Source organism: Benincasa hispida, chromosome 11 (genome assembly GCF_009727055.1).
Source record: "Benincasa hispida cultivar B227 chromosome 11, ASM972705v1, whole genome shotgun sequence".
Lineage (NCBI taxonomy): Eukaryota > Viridiplantae > Streptophyta > Magnoliopsida > Cucurbitales > Cucurbitaceae > Benincasa > Benincasa hispida.
The window spans coordinates 5,382,050-5,401,098 of record NC_052359.1 but is presented as its reverse complement, the minus strand read 5'-3'; the positions used below and the strand labels follow the sequence as shown (position 1 = coordinate 5,401,098).

The following is a 19,049-nucleotide window of genomic DNA, read 5'->3' as shown; positions in this document are numbered from 1 at the left end:
TTTTTGCGTTTTCACCTGTCTCTTATACACATCTAGATGTGTATAAGAGAAGTTCACAACTCACTCAGGATTCAAGTCATGTCACTTATGGTCATTCTTGTGAAATGTAAGTTTCTATTATGAATAGTGTTATATAACGAGACTCGTTATTTCGTGGTCTGGTATTATACAAACTCCTTTGTATAGAACACCCCTGCTCACATGTCTCTACATAAATTATCAGGATCAAATCATTTGTAGCACTTTACAACAATTATAACATCTATGAAGCGGATCGTATTCGTAGTGTCACCAGGATAATGTATCCAGCCTTATCCATCTACTACAGACCATTTAGGTTATCACTTAAACATGGTCCACCTGTATGTCTTTACATACATTTAAGCTAAAGATTTTAACCTTAGATGCTAGTTTATTAGTCTTGTGGTTAATTCTACTAAATGATAAATAAAATATCTCATATTTTATTAAATAATAAATTTTTTGTAGATTACAATTACAAACTACAAGACCCACGAGATTTAGGGCATCAACCCCAATAGTAGAAAGAAGTTAACGCTTAGAGAAAATAGAAGACTCCATGCATTAGAGCTATGAGACACCTTGCGGCCAACTCTATTGAACTATGCGGCCAAAGGTCCAAGAAGGGGACGTTATGGCTAAGTACAATAATGTGGTATGTGAGAAGTATGCAACCAACCTCGTCTGCCAATGTTGAGACTGAGTTAACAAACAAGGTGACAGAGGATATGACGATGGATAGAAGTATGCACTAATCAAGAGAAGGCTTAAGTGGTCGCAAGACCATGCGATGAAGTTAAGCTGAGGAGTTCAGCTTAATTAACTTTTAAGCAAGCCAGGTGGTAGTCTTAGAGATGTCAATTGGAATATAAGTATGCTAGGTGACGTTTAATTAGGCTGGAATGTTCATGCAAGTTTAAGTATAAATTAACATGATGAAGAAGGAAAATGGTTTGCCAAAATTTTCTTACACCTAAGGGAATGAGTGCTACTGCCATCTGAAGACTTTGAAAATGTGAAGAGTTCTCGGCAAACTTGAAGAAAAATTGGAGGATTCCAATCAACTCAAAAGAAGCAATGCTCAATTTCTAAGGTACGTGAAAGTTAAGATGTTTATGAGCAAATTTGTTGAAGAGAGTTTAGCTAGATGAATGTTGGGATTAAAGTTATGAAATCTGAAAGATCGAATTTGGAATGGTGTTGTGGATGAATAAGCAGGCAACTGCATATGAAGAACAAGTAAACAACTGACCAATTGATGATATGCATTGACGCATATTGGGATAGACAAAGAGTTCACAACTAAAGTGCTTTGAGTACGTCGCCTAGTTGACGTTCATCGCATAGGCTAAGAAAGTGTTTCAGTACTTACCGGAATACCTTGATGAAGGATTTCCAATTCTCAACCAAGTTATAAGGTAAGATGGCTAAGGATAGATGATGCGGTAAAGATGGTTTATGATGCGTCGAACTTAGCTGTGATGCGATGAATTACTAGTATGCTATGAAGTTAAGTTTATGCATTAAGCTCAAAAGGGAGCTATTATGCTGACCAATAGACCTTTCTTTGTTTAAGGCCAAACGTAAATATGAGAGCCTTACAGACTCCTTGGATAAATAGCTTAAGACATAGAGGGACTAGTTTTCAAGTAATTTTCTAGGTGTTTTACGTATAAGTGGTTTACTTGCCCTGTCTTCTTCCCTTTCTCAATTCCATCATATTTCTGTTCACCATTTTCGCAGCTCCAAATGATAAGATGGCAAAGCAGTCGAGTTCTCTTTTCCTCGAGGAATGGTTGAAGAGCATCGGCGGCACTGCTCTTAACTCCAAACTCACTTCCTCTTCTGCTCGAGAAATTATCCAAGCATGGGCTGAGCTTAGAAGCTCTTTGGAACATCAATCCTTTGATGATCGCCACATTCAATCGCTCAAAATTCTCGTTAACTCTCAGTCCTCACTCTATGTTGCAGACCCTCAAGCTAAGTTGGTGATTTCTATACTTTCTTCTCCCAATTTCTCTATTCCTGATGAATCCTATCCCCTTTTTCTGAGGATCCTTTATATCTGGGTCAGAAAATCTCTCCGACCCTCTTTAGTTCTTGTCGATTCATCTGTTGAGGTTCTCTCTCATATTTTTTCTTCCAAAATTGAATTGCGGAAGAACCCTTTGTTTTTCTCTGAAGGGGTTTTAGTTTTGGGTGCAATTTCGTATCTGCTTTCAGCTTCAGAAAAATCAAAATTATGCTGTTTGGAGTTGCTTTGCAGGGTTTTGGAAGAAGAATACCTACTGGTTGGATCAGTGGGAGAGATAATTCCAGAATTTCTTGCTGGGATTGGTTATGCTTTATCTTCATCAGTGAATGCTCATGTTGTTAGATTGTTAGATTCTTTGTTAGGAATTTGGGGTAATATAGGTGGCCCTATTGATACTCTTTCTAGTGGGTTAATGATTCTGCATATGATTGAATGGGTGACCTCTGGTATGATTAGTCTTCATTCTTTTGAGAAATTAGATGTGTTTAGCCAAGCTATTTTAGTGTCTTCAAAGGAAAGTTATGCTTCATTTGCTGTTGTAATGGCTGCAGCTGGAATATTGAGGGCTTTTAATACTCAAAAAGGCTTGTTGAGTAGTTCAGAAAGAGAAACAATATCTAGAATAAGGATTTCAGCCCAAGATTGTTTAGAATCTATAGCAAGGAATTTTATTTCTACTATGGAAGGATCTTCAATTACAGGCAATGACCATAGAAGGAGCGTGCTTCTATTGTGTATTTCGTTGGCAATAGCACGTTGTGGTCCTGTGTCATCTTGCCCGCCTGTGCTCATTTGTGTTGTTTATGCTTTGTTGACTGAAATATTTCCTTTGCAGCGTTTATATGCCAAAATTAATGAATTCTCTTTTGCCGAGTTGGGTGCGTTGGGGCTTACTCTAGTGAACGAGCATCTGGGTAGTATTCCTTTTAAGGAAGCCGGGGCCATCACTGGTGTTTTTTGCAGTCAGTATGCTACACTTGAGGAAGAGGACAAAAGTTTTGTTGAGAATCTTGTATGGGATTACTGTCAAGACGTCTACTCAAGGCATAGACTAGCCGGTTTGGTGCTTCGTGGCAGAGAGGATGAATTATTAGAGAATATAGAGAAAATTGCAGAGTCTGCTTTCCTCATGGTTGTAGTTTTCGCATTAGCCGTCACAAAAGAAAAGTTAGATTCCAAATATACGCTGGAAAGTCAGTTTGACATATCAGTAAGAATACTTGTTTCATTCTCTTGTATGGAATACTTTCGGCGTATTCGCTTGCCAGAATATATGGATACTATCCGAGGGGTTGTTGCAAGCATTCAGGGGAATGAGTCTGCTTGTGTATCTTTCATTGAATCAATGCCTACGTACCAAGATCAAACAAATGGGCCTGGTACTGGTTTCAAGTTATTTTACTTTGTAATCAAAATTAGGTTATGTTACTTGATGTTTCTAATATTGGTTTTTATGCTGATATTGTATATGCTTTTCAAGGATTTGAAAATTGAAATTCATTGTTTTCCAGATAACTCTATTGGGCGGATAACAAAATATTCATGGACCAAGGACGAAGTGCAAACTGCACGTATGTTGTTTTATGTACGAGTCATTCCAACTTGCATTGAGCGTGTTCCTACCCAAGTGTATGGGAAGGTGGTAGCCCCAACAATGTTTTTGTATCCTGTTCTAAGACATGCATATTCTTCTTTGTTTCTTTTTTCTTCTTCTTCTTCTTCATTTTTTCCCTCGTGAACTGTTTACTTCCTTATTACCAAGTCAATAAGATATATGGGGCATCCAAATGCAAAAGTAGCCCGAGCTTCGCACTCCGTGTTTATAGCTTTCATGTCTGGGAAGGATGACCTTGGCGATGAAAAGAGAGTGACGTTGAAGGAGGAGCTTGTTTTCTACTACATTGAGAGATCTTTATCAGTATTGCTCTCAACTAAAAACTTCTTTCTTTATTTATTAAACCAAACTTCAACTCGATAACTTGAGTCGGATGTTGAATTTTCAACTTTTATGATTTTAGGGGTATCCTGGCATTACACCATTTGAAGGCATGGCTTCAGGAGTTGCAGCTTTGGTACGATATCTTCCTGCAGGGAGTCCAGCAATCTTTTATTGTATTGACAGTCTTACTGTAAAAGCTACCAGCCTTTGCAGTGAAAACTTCATGGATGACGCGGATTTGTGGAAGACTTGGCAAGGAGACTTGGAGCCTTCCAAGAAAATTTTAGATATGCTTTTACGGCTCGTTTCTCTTGTTGATATACAGGTATTATACTATGTACAACCTAATATGTTTGTCCTTCCATATTTAGTGCAGTAGGCATTTTATATTCTCTCTTTTAAACAATATATATTAACTTGTGTTATAAATGGAATGTTGATTTCATGAAATTGATTCTGTAGCCAAGATATTATTCAATTAAATGTTGAGTGGCTTAAAGTTATTTGTTACTGTAGCCAAATTCATGTATTTGATGTACTCGAATTAGTAGTTAATGATGAACTAACCTACCATAGTGATTAGATTAATTCTAAATTGTGGGATCTGGGACTGTTCAAAGCTACCAGGATTCCACTGCATTATATTTGCATATCTAGGAAGGATATTGACTGAAGAAAGAAATAGACCATACATCAGCTGCTAAATTTCTGTCTGAATTTGTTTAGTTTGGATTTTGGCTCTCGCATATTTTAGGTCCTACCAAGCTTGATGAAGAATTTAGCACAACTAATCATCGAGTTACCCACAGAAGGCCAAAATATGGTTCTTGATCAGTTATACTCCCTGGTTTCAGAAGCCGATGATGTCACCCGTAAACCCATGTTAGTTTCATGGCTACAGTCGTTGTCTTATCTTTGTTCCCAATCTAAGAGCACAGATGCACGTTCCATTGAGAAGCAAAGTACACGGCTTACAAATTTTGCATGGATTGTTGATCCATTGAACCGTATTCGATCCTATGCACGACTTTGAGGTATGAATGTTTAATTGTCTGTTTAATTTTTCTCACTTCCCTAATAATGTTGAGTTTATTGTATGCATTTGGTGCAACATATTTACTTTATGATTTTATCCTATTTGTGCTTTTTGTTTGGAAGATGTGTGTATTTGTATAAAGAAGCAAAAATTTATGGTTGGCTTGTATGTATTTTGTTCATTTATGTGGGTTATGTTTGTTTTTGCCTTTAGTTATGTGAGTTGTGTTTCTCTTTTTACCTCAATGTTTGTTATGAATTCCTCAAAGTTTATTGCCCTCTTTCCAATCAAATTGGCCAAAAAAGGTTTGCCACGAAAAGTTTCCAGGAGGCCTCTTATAAGGAAAACTCATGCCTTAAGAACATTGCATGAATAACTCAGTTATTGGGTGATGGCACCAATTAATCGAAAACAAAGATGTCATGAAGTAGAACCGAAAGAGCATGTGAGAGAGAGATGGTCCAAAAGTTTCATTCTCTTATCAGCTGCTTAACCCTTTGGTCTCTTTTATTTCATTTTTAAAGGCTTCTTGACAATTGAAAAACAACAATAAACCTCTTAAGAATTTTGAACTCCTGCATTGCAACCAAGAACATTTATTCCCTTTATAGATGTTTAAACTGAAACTATGTTATGCATGGAACAAGAAGTTGAACCCTGGTGCATGTGGCAAGATCACCTGCAGGAAGTGTGAACATTGAACAGTTATGATAGATATTGAAAGTAAAAGGAAAAAGAAATACCACAAGGTTTAGGTGGAAAACCCTAATTCAGGGAGAAAAAATCACGATAGAGAAGTTTTTATTATTTTAATGTCATGTGTACAAGAGACCCCAAACTCAGATTAAATAGAATAAGGGAAACCCTAATTTTAGTAGGCATAAAAGAAAAGACAAATATGTCCTTAGAGCTAATGCACCATATCTCAACACTCCACCTCAAGCTTCAAATGTTTGTCTCGGTAATCATCTGGTAAGAACATCTGCAACCTATTAGACTGAAGGAACATAGGGAATACAGATAACCCCGTGGTCTAACTTCTCTTTAATAACATGTCTGTCAATTTCAACATGCTTGGTTCTATCATGTTGTACTGGATTGTTGGCAATACTGATGGCAACCTTATTATCACAATACAGCTTCATGGGACCCAGACTGTCCTAGTGAAGATCAACCAAAACTTTCTGTAACCATATTTCTTCACACACTCCCAAGCTCATAGTTCTTTACTCTGCCTCAATACTGCTTCTGGCAACTACACCCTATTTTTTACTCCGCCAAGTCACCAAATTTCCCTATACAAAGGTACAATATCCCAAGGTTGACTTTCTATTTGTCACTGAACCTGCCTAATCTGAGTCAGTATATGCTTCGATGCTCCATGTGTCATATTTTATAAAAACCAAGCCCTTCCCGGGAGTAGACTTCAGATATCTCAGAATTCGAGTCACTGCTTCCATGTGTTCCTCATACGGATTCTGCATGAACTGGCTTACCACACTCACAGCAAGGAGATGTCGGGCCTAGTATAAGACAGGTAAATCAGTTTTCCTACAAGACGTTGATACCTCTCCTTATTTACAAGCATTCCTTCCGTAATGTCTTTCAGTTTGCCATTAACCTCAATAGGAGTGTCAATGGGTTTGCATCCAGTCATTCCTATTTCCTTTAACAGGTCCAGAGTGTACTTCCGTTGAGACACTGATATTCTTGCTTTCGATCTTGCTTTCTATCCCGAGAAAATACCTCAGACTACCAAGATCTTTGATCTTAAATTCACTTGTCATCCTCTGTTTTAGTTTAACAATTTCTGTCGTATCATCCCCTGATAAAATGATATCGTCGACATACACTACCAAAATAGCAATCTTCCCTGAAAGTGATCTTTTGGTGAACGATGTATGATCAGAATGCCCTTCAACAAACCTTTGGGATTTAACAAACACTGTAAACCTATCAAACCACGCTCTCGGAGACTGTTTCAACCCATATAAGGATTTTCTGAGTTTGCAAACATGGTTTCCAAATTTAGCTTCGAAACATGGAGGGGGACTCATGTAAACCTCTTCTTCTAACTCACCATTCAGGAAGGCATTTTTAACATCCAGCTGATGTAGAGGCCAATCCTTATTCGCTGCAACAAACAGAAGAACTCGGATCATGTTGAGCTTAGCCACTGGGGAAAAAGTTTCTGAATAATCAATCTCATACGTTTGAGTAAACCCTTTAGCAACTAACCTGACCTTATATCTCTCGGGCGTTCCATCAAACTTATACTTCACCATGAACACTCATTTGCAACCAGCTGTCTTGTGACCTCTAGGGAGAGTCACTAAATCCCAAGTCTGGTTCGCATCGTGAGCTCTCATTTCTTCCATTACTGTTGCTCTCCACTCAGGAACCTCCAGGTTGCATGCACACTGGTAGATATTGCCAGGGCATCCAGTTGAGTAGTAAAAGCCTTAAAAACAGGAGACAAGTTACTATATGTCAGAAAACTATGCATAGGGTACTTTGTACATGACCTGGTTCCTTTCCTCAGAGTGATTGGCATATCAAGAGTGATATCATAATTGCCAATTTTTGTCGGTCTCTCTCCAGTATCAAACTTCTGAGACAATTTTTCACCTTCCTGAGAGTCTTCCAGCACTTCATTACCTCCTGTAATTTCAACCTTCTCCGAGTCTGTCTCACCACCTTCTATGCACCTAGACTTCTCTTCAAGAATCTTCTCTAAAGCAACAGGATCTTGACCTGAGCTGGTTCCGATGCTTGGACACTTTCCGATGGAACAACAGGAATTTCCTGGGTTTCCTTTCTGAGATTCTTCCTACAGTATGTTATCCAGGGCATTTGTCTAGTGGGGAGGACAGACACTGGAATATCAGGGATAGGTTCGGGACTAGGTAGGACAGGTTCGGGACTAGGTAGGTTGGATTCAGGAACGGGTTCAGGACTGGGTTCAGGAACAGTAGAACTAGGTTCAAGATTGAAGCTAATAGGTATGGAGTATGTGGAACTATTAGTCTCTTCACTTGTGGTCTCCCCCTGATGACGACTAACGGGAAAGAATGGTTCATCTTTAAGGAATGTGACATCCATAGTGACAAAGTACTTTCTGAAAGTTGGGTGAAAACATTTATATCCTCGCTGATGAAGGGGATACCCGACAAACACACACTTTTGAGCACGTTGGACAAACTTAGTTTGGTGAGGGCCATGAGTGTGAACAAAAGCTGTAAACCCAAACACAGGAGAGGAACTTCAAGAATAAAACGTGTAGACTGACAGGACTCTTTAAAGCACTCAAGGGGTGTTTGGAATTTTAGAACACGTGAAGGCATCCTATTAATGAGATGGGCTGCAGTGAGGACCGCTTCTCCCCATAGATATGATGGGAGAGACGTAGGGATCATCAAGGAACAAGCAACTTCAATAAGATGGTGATTTTTCCGTTCAGCCACCCAGTTTTGTTGCGGAGTATAAGCACAAGAGTTTTGATGGATGATTTCTTTTGACGTTAGGAATTCCCGGAGCTGTCTCTTATACACATCTAGATGTGTATAAGAGACAGGTATAAGCACAAGAGTTTTGATGGATGATCCCTTTTGACGTTAGGAATTCCCGGAGGGTGTGATTGACAAACTCACGCCCATTGTCACTTCGAAGGATGGCAATCTTCGTATTAAACTGAGTTAAGATGGTGGTATAGAATTGTTGGAAGGTAGACAGGACCTCGAATTTATCAGCAAGGAGGTATACCTATGTAAGTCGGGTATGATCATCGATGAAAGTGACAAACCATCGTTTACCAAACAGGGTAGAGACGTTTGAAGGACCCCAAACATCACTGTGGATCAAGTGGAAAGGCTGGGTAGGTTTATAAGGTTGAGAGACAAAAGAAACACGAGGTTGTTTAGCACGTATACAGACATCACAAGACAAAGAAGAAATATTCACATTATGGAATAAATGAGGAAACAAATATCTCATATATTGAAAACTTGGATGTCCAAGATGAAAATGCCACAATAAATAATCTTTTTCAGACATAGTAAATGAAGATAAAAGACTAGTCCTAAACAAATTCCTGGAGGAAGCATCTTTAGAAAAGAAATAGAGGCTTCTGTCATATCGAGCAGTGCCAATCGTCTTCCCCAATCTCAAGCCCTGAAACAAAGTAGCATCTGATGAGAAGACAACTCTACAATTCAAATCTTTTGTTAATTTACTTATTGATAACAAATTGTAAGAAATTTTTGGCACATGTAGGACATTTTGTAGAACTAATCCCTGAAATGGTGACAGTCTGTCTTTTCCAGCAACAGGAGCGAAGGACCCATCCGCAATACGAATCCTCTCATTTCCAGCACTCGAATAATACCAGAAGAATCGATCTGATAAGCCAGTCAAGTGATCAGTCGCTTCTGAATCTAGAATTCATAACTCATTCCCTTCAATGAGGAAACTAAAAGATTGAGGGTTACCTGATTGAGCAACTGTTTCGATCCCTATGGTACCTGAATCACCTAGGTTGGTTACCGGAGGTTGTGTCTGAGGTTGTACCTGAGGTTGTGTGGCCCCTTCAACTGATTCACTCACCATAGCACGCCCAGATTTTGACTTGTCATTTGGGGGGCGACGTTTACCATTAGGAAGTCGACCATGCAGTTTCCAACACTGATCCTTCATGTGCCACTGTTTTTTGCAATGCTCACATACTGGGGGTATTTTGCTATTCTGTCTGTCACTATCAAATCCAGAGGATTTCACCCCAAAAGCAGTTGATTCTACAGTGGTAACCCCAAACCCATTCATTGCACTCGATCTATCCTCTTCCAATTGAACCTCTGAACAGACCTCCATGGGGGACGGTATCGCTACCCTAATATTCAACTTCGACCCGTATCAAATTTGGGGTGCAACCCTGCAAGAAAATCATACACACGATCAACCTTTTCTATCTTCGAGTACTGGATTCCGTCATGCGGGCAATTTCAGATGATCTCCCAACATAGATCCATTTCTTGCCATAACAAAGACATTATGTTGAAATAGGATGTTACATCCATGCTCACTTGCTTGCACTCATGAACCTGATTACGTAAAGTATACAAGCGAGATGCGTTCTGTCTTCTAGAATATAACCTACGGACCGCATCCCAGATATCCCTTGCAGTGGCTAAATATAGTAGGAATTCCCAATTTGAGGTTCCATGCTACTTATCAGCATTTACCGAAGGAAAGAATCTTCTGCCTTCCAGACCCGCTCTTGGGGATCCCCAGGGCTCGGTCACGGTATTTCTCCAGTTAAGTACCCAAATCTATGGTGCCCTTCATGGACCATTTTAATCGTTTGGGACCAAGAGAAGTAGTTTTGGCCATTCAACTTCTCACCTGTGATCATTCCTGTAGAGTTTCCTGAAGTACCAGTTAACAAATTAGCAGTAGGTAGAATAGGGAGCACTATTACCGGGTTTTCTTAATAGATTGGAAGATTGAAAGACTCATGGCCATTCAGTTTTGAACCAAGAACTGTCATCTGTTATTGGAGACTTGCCAATTGCTGTTGAAGTTCCCTATGGGTCTCTGATCTTGATTGTTTCTGCTCATAGGAACCGAGAATAGAATTTTCACCCATAGAGTCACCCACTCGATACCGAGGCTGAACCGGATACACGTTTGGGATGGACCCCTGTTGTTGGAAGGAACCAAAAAACTGGTCAGAAGATTCAACCGGGTACTGCCCAAACACCTCGGTGTTGCTTCTTGAAGCTACACGGCCAGGTATTGCACCGGCTGAAGGATTGGTGGCTGACTGGTGCGAGACTGGCTCGGGAGGACGCGCGACTGACAATCTGGGAGGAATAGCAAACGACTGGCGTGGGATTTGCGTGGACGCGAGTAGCTGGTGCGCGATCGTTTGACCCGACTCGGAAGTTGGAGTGAACCCACCCGACATTTGCTGCAACTATGCGAACAATGGCACGCCGACTAGGGTTGGGCTGCTCGCCATCTAGATTGTCCGTGGCTGCTCGAAGGTTGGGTCGCGGCTGCTCGACGGCGCGGCTCCGACGACTGTAGGGTTGAGGTCGATCGGCGGCTGTAGGGTTGTTGGGTTCAAGATTGTCTGGAGATACCGATCCATAGCCGCTTGAATCATGGCCATATTAGTTGGGTCAGCTATTGCTCCATCATCAACCACGTCTGATGACTGAATTTCTTCTATCGGGGCTAGGATTTCATCACCTTGCTCTGATACCATATTGAAAGTAAAAGGGAAAAGAAATAACACAAGGTTTACATGGAAAACCCTAATTTAGGGAGAAAAAACCACGATAGAGAAGTTTTTATTATTTTAATGTCATGCATACAAGAGATCCCAAACTCAGATTAAATAGAATGAGGGAAGCCCTAATTTTAGTAGGCATAAAGGAAAAGATAAATATGCTCTTAGAGCTAATGCACCATATTTCAACAATAGACATAAAAGAAGGCTTTCAAGACAGATGGTGTAGAATAAATACTAATATACTAGGCACTATAAACCTCTACATTCATATCAGATAACTTTTTTTCTTCAATAAGAAATAGAGACTTGTATTAAAAAAAAAAAAGGACAAAGGAAAACAAACCTAAGGGCCCTCCGCCGCAGCAGCAAAAGCACTAATGAATAAGCCTTTCAGTTGTTAAAAAAAAGTGTGTGATGTAGTTTGTGCACCACCAAGAAGCTGTATGGTGAACAACAGTCCAAAAAGAATTAAAAGAATCAGACTTATTCGTTCCAAATGCACCACAAAAGGGACTGAGAAGTACATCTCCAATGGACATTCCCTTCAGGACCAAAAGCTTTACTATCTCTAGCCTATCAATCAACCAATCATGGATCTTGCTTGGGAGGCAACACTCCAAGCCAAAAGTTCTGAACAAGAGATCCCAACCCTTCTCGACAAAGCCACAATGTAGAAACAAATGGTCAAGGGACTCCTCTTTTTAAGGCAAAGATAGCAGACTGGAGGACTAAGAGAAAAATGTTGAAGCTTTCTTTGAAGCTTTTCATGAGTGTTAAGGCTTTTGTAAGCAGTAGACCATAGGAAAAACTTCACATTTTTTGGAATTTTGAGATTCCAGATGAAACGCATCAGGGTTAATTGCAAGAGAAAAGTTGAATGGTCAGAATCATTTCTCCTGGTTTTAGTCCATTAAAATGACTCTTGAAGGACGTCACAAGTTTAGGTATCTAACTGGTGAGATACCTAGACCTAGGCCAAGGGATCCTTAGGAGTGCATTTGGAAAGGAGAGGACTCCCTGCTTTGATCACTACTGATTAATAGTATGGAACCTCAGATAGGGAAACCATTGTTGTATGCTTTGACTGCTCGAGATATCTGGGATGCAATTTGAAAATTATATTCTAAGAGGCAGATTGCATTTCGTCTTTACACCCTACATAAACAGGGTCCGAGTGCAAACGGGGGGCGATGGATGTCACTTCATACTTTAACAAATTTTTCTTAATCTGGCAGGAGATGGACCTGTGTCGTGAAATTATCTGGGAATGTCCTTGTAGAGGTGTTTAGTATTCCAAGATTGAGGAAGTTGATCGTGTCTGATTTCCTAGCTAGTTTGAACTCCAAGTTCGATGCAGTACAAGGCTGTATATTGGGACAGAGGCCTATACCTTCTCTTATGGAAGTGTGTTCTGAGGTTCGTCTAGAGGAAGACAAACAGTGCTATGAACATCATGATCATATCTGATATTGATTCTACTGCTTTCAGTACAAAATTATCTAGTTCTAATAGTGACAAGAAAAATGGGAAATAGACCCTAATGTGTGAACATTGCAAGAAACCTTGGCATAGGAAAGATTAGTGTTGGTAGTTACATGGTAGACCACCGAATGACAGAAGATGTCCTCCAAATGACAGGCCAATCTTGGTCGGGCTCTTATGAGTGAATTTGTGAGTGCCCTCCAGTCACAACCTCAGGTGAATTGTCAAAGTGACCATAATGTCTCTTCCCTTAAGGCTGTTGCTCAATCAAGTACCTCTCAATCCTAAGTCTCCTCAATATAAATGGTAAGAAACCATGGATACTTGATTCAGGGGCTATAGATCATTTGATTGGTTCTTCTGATAATTTTCTATCATATCTTCCTAGTGCTGGTAAGGAAAAGATTCGGATTGCAGATGGGTCCTTTGCTCCTATTGCGGCAAGTGTCATATTTCTCCTTTTGATGGTTTAACTTTACATAATATCCTGCATATACCCAAAATATCTTACAATTTACTATCTATTAGTAAGATAACTAGAGATCTGAATTGTCAAGTTGCTTTCTCACCAGATAATGTTTTCTTTCAGGACTTGAGCTCGGGGAAGACGATTGGCACTGCCTAGCACAATAGGGATTCTATGTCCTTAACTCTTTCTCTAGGAACTGTTATAGGACTAGTTTGTTGTCTTCTTATTTTTCAACTTTAGAAAAAGATTGTATGTTGTGGCATTTTCGCCTTGGTCATCCAAATTTCAAATATATGAAATATTTATTTTCTCATTTATTCAATAAAGTTGATGTCTCTTCTCTATCTTGTAATGTGTGCATTCGTGCAAAAAAAGCATAAGGTCACCTTTCCGTCTCAACCTTACAAAACTTCTCAGCCCTTCACCCTTATTTATAGTGATGTTTGGGGTCCCTCGAGTATTACCACCTCTTCGAGGAAATGGTGGTTTGTGACTTTTATTGATGATCATACCCGTCTTACATGGGTTTTTCTCTTCACTGATAAATCTGAGGTTTGTCGGTATTTCAACAATTTTATACTACTCTTGAGACTCAGTTCAACACAAAAATTGATGTTCTTTGTAGTAATAATGGTCGTGAGTTCCTTAATAATACTTTTTGTGATTTTTTGTCTTCTAAAGGTATTGTCCACCAAAGCTCGTGTGCCTATACACCTCAACAGAATGAGGTGGCTGAAAGGAAAAATCGTCACCTTCTTGAGGTTGCACAGTCTCTTATGTTGTCTACTTCACTTCTATCTTACTCATGGAGGGATGCAGTTCTGACTGTAGCTCATCTTATTAATCGAATGTCTTCCCGTGTCCTCCAACTCCAAACCCCTCTTGAATGCCTCAAGGAGTCATACCCTACCACGCGGCTTATTCCCGATATTCCTCTTTGAGTTTTTGGGTGCACTACCTTTGTCCATAGTCATGACCTTAATCAAACTAAGTTTACTTCTCATGCTTAGAAATGTGTCTTCATTGGGTATCCCCTTCACCAGCGAGGTTATAAATATTTTCACCTTTCTTCCTAGAAATACTTCATCTCAATGGATGTAACGTTCCTTGAGGATAAACCTTTTTTTCCCGTTAGTTATCTTCAGAGGGAGAGTACTAGTGAAGAGACTAACTGGTCCACATCTTCAGTCCCTACTGACCTTTCTGAACTCCTTCCTAAATCCATCCTGAGTGCCCATGACACTGTTCTACCCACTAAACAAGTCCCTTGGATAACCTACTACAAGAAGAATTTTAGAAAGGAAATGGTGTCCCCTACTACTTCACCGACGCCAGTCCATGAATCTGAACCAACACAAGCTCAAGGTACTACTGGCCCTGATAATACTAATTTGTGTGTTAAGGATGATATTGTTAATTTGCCTGAGGATGACAGGAATGATATGTTAGTTCTAGAGAATAACAGGGTTGCAAGCAGTGATGAGACTTCGACAGAAACACAAGAGGGTGAGATTCTTCATCAGACTGGAAAATGTAATCAAAATCTCATTACAGATAAGGAATCAAACAAACTGGAGGATTGTGTTATCTCTCTTGACATGCCCATTGCATTAGAAAGGGTATCGGATCCTGCACCAAGTACCCCATTTATAGTTGCATGTCTTACAGTAATCCGTCTTCTAGGTTCAGGGCGTTCATTGCCAGCCTTGATATAGTAATAATACCGAAAAACATACATATGGTTATGGAAATTCCTGAGTGGAAGACTGCCGTCATGGAAGAAATGAGAGCTCTTGAAAAGAATAATATGTGGGACCTTGTTGCTCTTCCTAAAAGGCATAAAATAGTTGGGTGCAAGTGGTGTTCACTTTGAAGTATAAATCAGATGGAACTCTAGACAGGTACAAGGCCATATTTGTAGCAAAAGGGTTTACTCAAACTTATGGGATAGATCATTTTGAGACTTTCTCCCTTGTAGCGAAGTTAAACATGGTTCGGGTCCTTTCTGTTGCAATTAATAAAGACTGGCCTCCCCATCAACTTGATGTGAAAAATGCATTTCTGAATGGTGAATTAGAAGAAGAGGTGTATATGAGCCCCTCCCCCCAAGTGTTAAAGCTCGGTTTGATCATCAGGTTTGTAAACTCAGGTAGTCTTTGTATGGTTTGAAATAGTCCTCAAGAGCGTGGTTTGACAAGTTTACTACCTTTGTTAAGTCCCAAGGTTTCACTCAGAGACACTCTGATCACACATTTAAAAAATGTCAGTATCTGAGAAAATTGTTGTTCTAATTGTGTATGTTGATGATATTGTCCTGTAGGAGATGATGTTGTTGAGATCACTAGGCTGAAAAAGAAAGTGGCTGATGAGTTTGAGGTCAAAGATCTAGGGAATCTGAAGTATTTCCTTGGAATGGATGTGGCAAGATCAAAGGAAGGGATCTTTGTCTCACAATGGAAACACAATTTTGACCTGTTAAAAGAAATACGTACGATTGGATGTAGACCTGTTGAAACTCCTATTGAATTCAATGCAAAACTAAGAGATTTTGTTGACAAAGTTCCTATTGATAAAGAGAGGTATCAACATCTAGTAGAAAAGCTGATTTACTTATCTCACACTAGACCAAATATTTCTTGTGTCGTCAATGTTGTTAGTCAATTTATGCATGCACTCTACGAAGAACATATGGAAGCTATGAATTGGATTATGAGATATTTGAAAAGTTCACCAGGTAAAGGTTTGATGTTTAGAAAAACTAACAGGAAATGCACTGAGACTTATACTGACTCTGATTAGGCAGGATCAGTTATTAGCAGAAAGTCTACCTCTGGATATGATACTTTTGTGTGGGGTAACCTAGTTACTTGGAGAAGTAAGAAGCAAAGTGTTGTTGCTAGAAGCAGTGCTGAAGCTAAATACAAAGCTATGAGTTTGAGAATCTGTGACGCAATCTAGTTGAAGAAAGTTCTGTTTATTTACACCAAGATAGTGTTCTACCCATGAAGCTCTATTGTGATAATAAAGCGACTATAAGCAGAGCCAATAATTCTGTACAACATGATAGAACGAAACATGTGGAGATTGATAGACAGACACTTTATAAAAGAGAAACTGGACAATGGCAGTGTCTGTATTCCGCATTCCATTTAGTCAACAAGTTGTTGATGTTCTCACCAAAGGGTTACTCAGGCAAAGTTTTGATTCATGTGTTAGCAAGTTGGATTTGATTGATATCTACGCCCCAACTTGAAGGAGAGTGTTGGAAATAGGGAGTATTGTTGATAGTTTATAGTCCAAGAGTATTTTAGTATTTTACTTTACCAGGTTTATTTCCTTTTTTTATTTTAGGACTTGTTAGAGCCTATAAATATGACTTCTATTATAACTTTTATTTTGTGTTAAAAAATAATAAAAGAGACTTCCCCATCTACTTAGTGTTCTCTATCTTCCGTTCTCTATTTTCTAACAACAATAATGAGTACAGTGAGGAAGACGAAAAACATTGGTATCTTCAATATTGGGCCCATTAGTGAGTCGAGCATTGAACATATGTTATCCAAAGGGTAATTTCCATTTCATTTTTACAACATTTTCATGGAGTATTCTTTTCATTCCAAGATGGATTTGGGAAACTTTGTCCCGAGATTTTTCAGTTTGAGTCTACCACACTCAAAGAGTTGAGAGAAGGAAGCTTCAATTTATCACCACGAATTTGAGAACAATTTTTTTTTTTTTTTTTTTTTTAAATTTTGGGAGGGATAGAATATGATGTAATAGGATATAGGGGAAATTTAGTAAATTCAGGATTAGTTATCCTATCCCACACTTAATTCTCTATAAATAGAGAACCCCTCTCTGTATGGATAAATGGGATTTGGAGCTTAGGAGGAGCTTGTCAGACAAATGGATAACTAGATTTTCCTTAGTGATATGCAAACTTTAGCAATTTGAAAATTAGGAATCCATTTGTTGAACTTTTAAAATCAAATTCTAAAACCCCAAATCAAATGGGCATCAATCCAAGGAAGGATTAGATTTTGGATTACCTTTTGACCAGAGACGAAGAGATAAGGAGAACTAGTTCCTCATTCATAGTTTGAACACTTCACAAGCAAGATGATTAGACTTACCTAAATGTTCTTGGCATGCATCCCTGACTCAAGAATTGCAAATTAGTCATGGGATTTTGTCATCTACCGGAAGATTTTCATTTAGAAAAAACCCTAAAAACTCAAAACATCAAAGAACTATTGCATTGTGTTCCCTTCCCTCCCTTAAAACCTATCTACTTATCCAAAGGGACTTAAAAGTCCAATGTACCCCTAACTCAAAAGACTAAAACCCCATGTAAAAGCTCAATCAAATGAAAATACCAAAAACTCGTTATGTTTGTAAGTAAAGTAATACTAATGAAATTTAACAAAGCTCAATCAAATGAAACCAATTATAGAGCTTCTAATTAGTTGTTTGAATCCCCTCAATTGAGTTCATCTCTATTTGTATACGAGAATTCAATGCTACCCGTAGCTTCTTCGCTCTTGAATGTGTATTTGGTCCTGGAGGTAACATGAGGACGTCTTAGTTCATATCACTTGAACTAAAAATTGATGTTGTTAGACTTTGATTTGAACAATAACAGGGACATTTTGATTAAGTGTCTTCTCTTGCAAATCTCCTCCGCCTCCTCTGCATCTAACCATCTTACAATTGCAAGTTCTTAGAAATTTAATATGGTTATAAGTTTTAACTCTGTATTCTGTTTTGAAGCAATGGCATGAGCTGGTGAAGAAAAACATTTTGTGCTTGTCTTCTAACATAGTTAATGAAACTCTAATTGAGATATCACTTTTGCTGCTTAAATATATATTCTTGGTAGAACTGAAACTAGAGCTAAACCCCCGACTTCACTCATTGCATCTAACTCCGATCTTATTATGTGTTTTACATAGGTGTTGTCACCTGAACTTACTTGCGGCGAGCACAACATATTTTAATCAAGCTTACTGTCCCAAGTTTATCTGAGAATTGCACCCATTTTGGTCAGTCTGCAAAGCGAAAATGAAAGAAGCTTTGAAACATCCCTAGTCTTAGTCTTTGTCTTTCAGTAGAGTTTTCCCCATTCTTTTAGTTACCTTAAAAGAGAACTGTTTACAAAACAAGCTGCACGAAAGAGGCCAAGCCATAACATATGAGACGACTCAACTTTAACATAGTTACTTTTATGATATAGTTGACCCCTACAGGTATTTATACAAGTTATCAGTGTAAGAACGATGCATTATTCCTTTTCGTATCGGGACGTTACAACTGATTTTTTATTCCATTATATTCACAAATCTCCATCAACTAGAATGGAAAGGCTGTGATCAATAAATGTTATGATGTATTTGTTTATGTTAATCTACTTAGGAAATATCCGTTAGCAATATATTGAACTTTTTCTGGGTCACTTTACCAATGTAGTGTATCTTGTATGTATACATTGACAAATGTATTGTATGTATTAGCCATTTCCTTGCATGTTTCATGATTTGATCTTATGATGTTCTTTCTTTTTTTGCTTTTTTACTTTATTTTATTTTTTCCTGAAGAAATTTTAGGGGCTATCCAAAGTGCAGTACTCCTCTACACTGATATTAATTTTATAAGATGGGTTCCCTCCTTCCTGTTTATGTGATATTTTCTCCCATTTTGTAGTTATATGATTTGTTAATAAAGCGAGAGAGGGAGTGAGGGGGGAAAATTCTCTAAAAGCTAAATGGGGATGGGGAC

The 19,049-nt window shown here is 38.8% G+C and overlaps 1 protein-coding gene across 5 annotated transcripts; it reads left to right on the top strand.

The window, feature by feature from the left end:
* Nucleotides 1-1,677: 1,677 nt before the first annotated feature.
* On the top strand, nucleotides 1,678-18,804 carry LOC120090375. Of its 5 annotated transcripts, XR_005485528.1 has the most exons (7): nucleotides 1,680-3,435; nucleotides 3,568-3,718; nucleotides 3,827-3,974; nucleotides 4,075-4,320; nucleotides 4,750-5,029; nucleotides 13,395-14,639; nucleotides 18,227-18,804. XR_005485528.1 is itself a non-coding variant. In XM_039047993.1 (6 exons), the coding sequence occupies exons 1-5, from the start codon at nucleotides 1,779-1,781 to the stop codon at nucleotides 5,026-5,028; spliced, it is 2,481 nt and encodes an 826-aa protein (XP_038903921.1). In that variant the 5' UTR covers nucleotides 1,681-1,778; the 3' UTR covers nucleotide 5,029; nucleotides 18,227-18,797. The 5 variants fall into 5 exon arrangements, 3 of the variants coding, with proteins under 3 accessions (XP_038903924.1, XP_038903923.1, XP_038903921.1); XR_005485529.1 differs by lacking the exons at nucleotides 13,395-14,639; nucleotides 18,227-18,804 and having other exon boundaries at nucleotides 1,679-3,435; nucleotides 4,075-4,128; nucleotides 4,200-4,320; nucleotides 4,750-4,887; XM_039047993.1 differs by lacking the exon at nucleotides 13,395-14,639 and having other exon boundaries at nucleotides 1,681-3,435; nucleotides 18,227-18,797.
* Nucleotides 18,805-19,049: the final 245 nt, after the last annotated feature.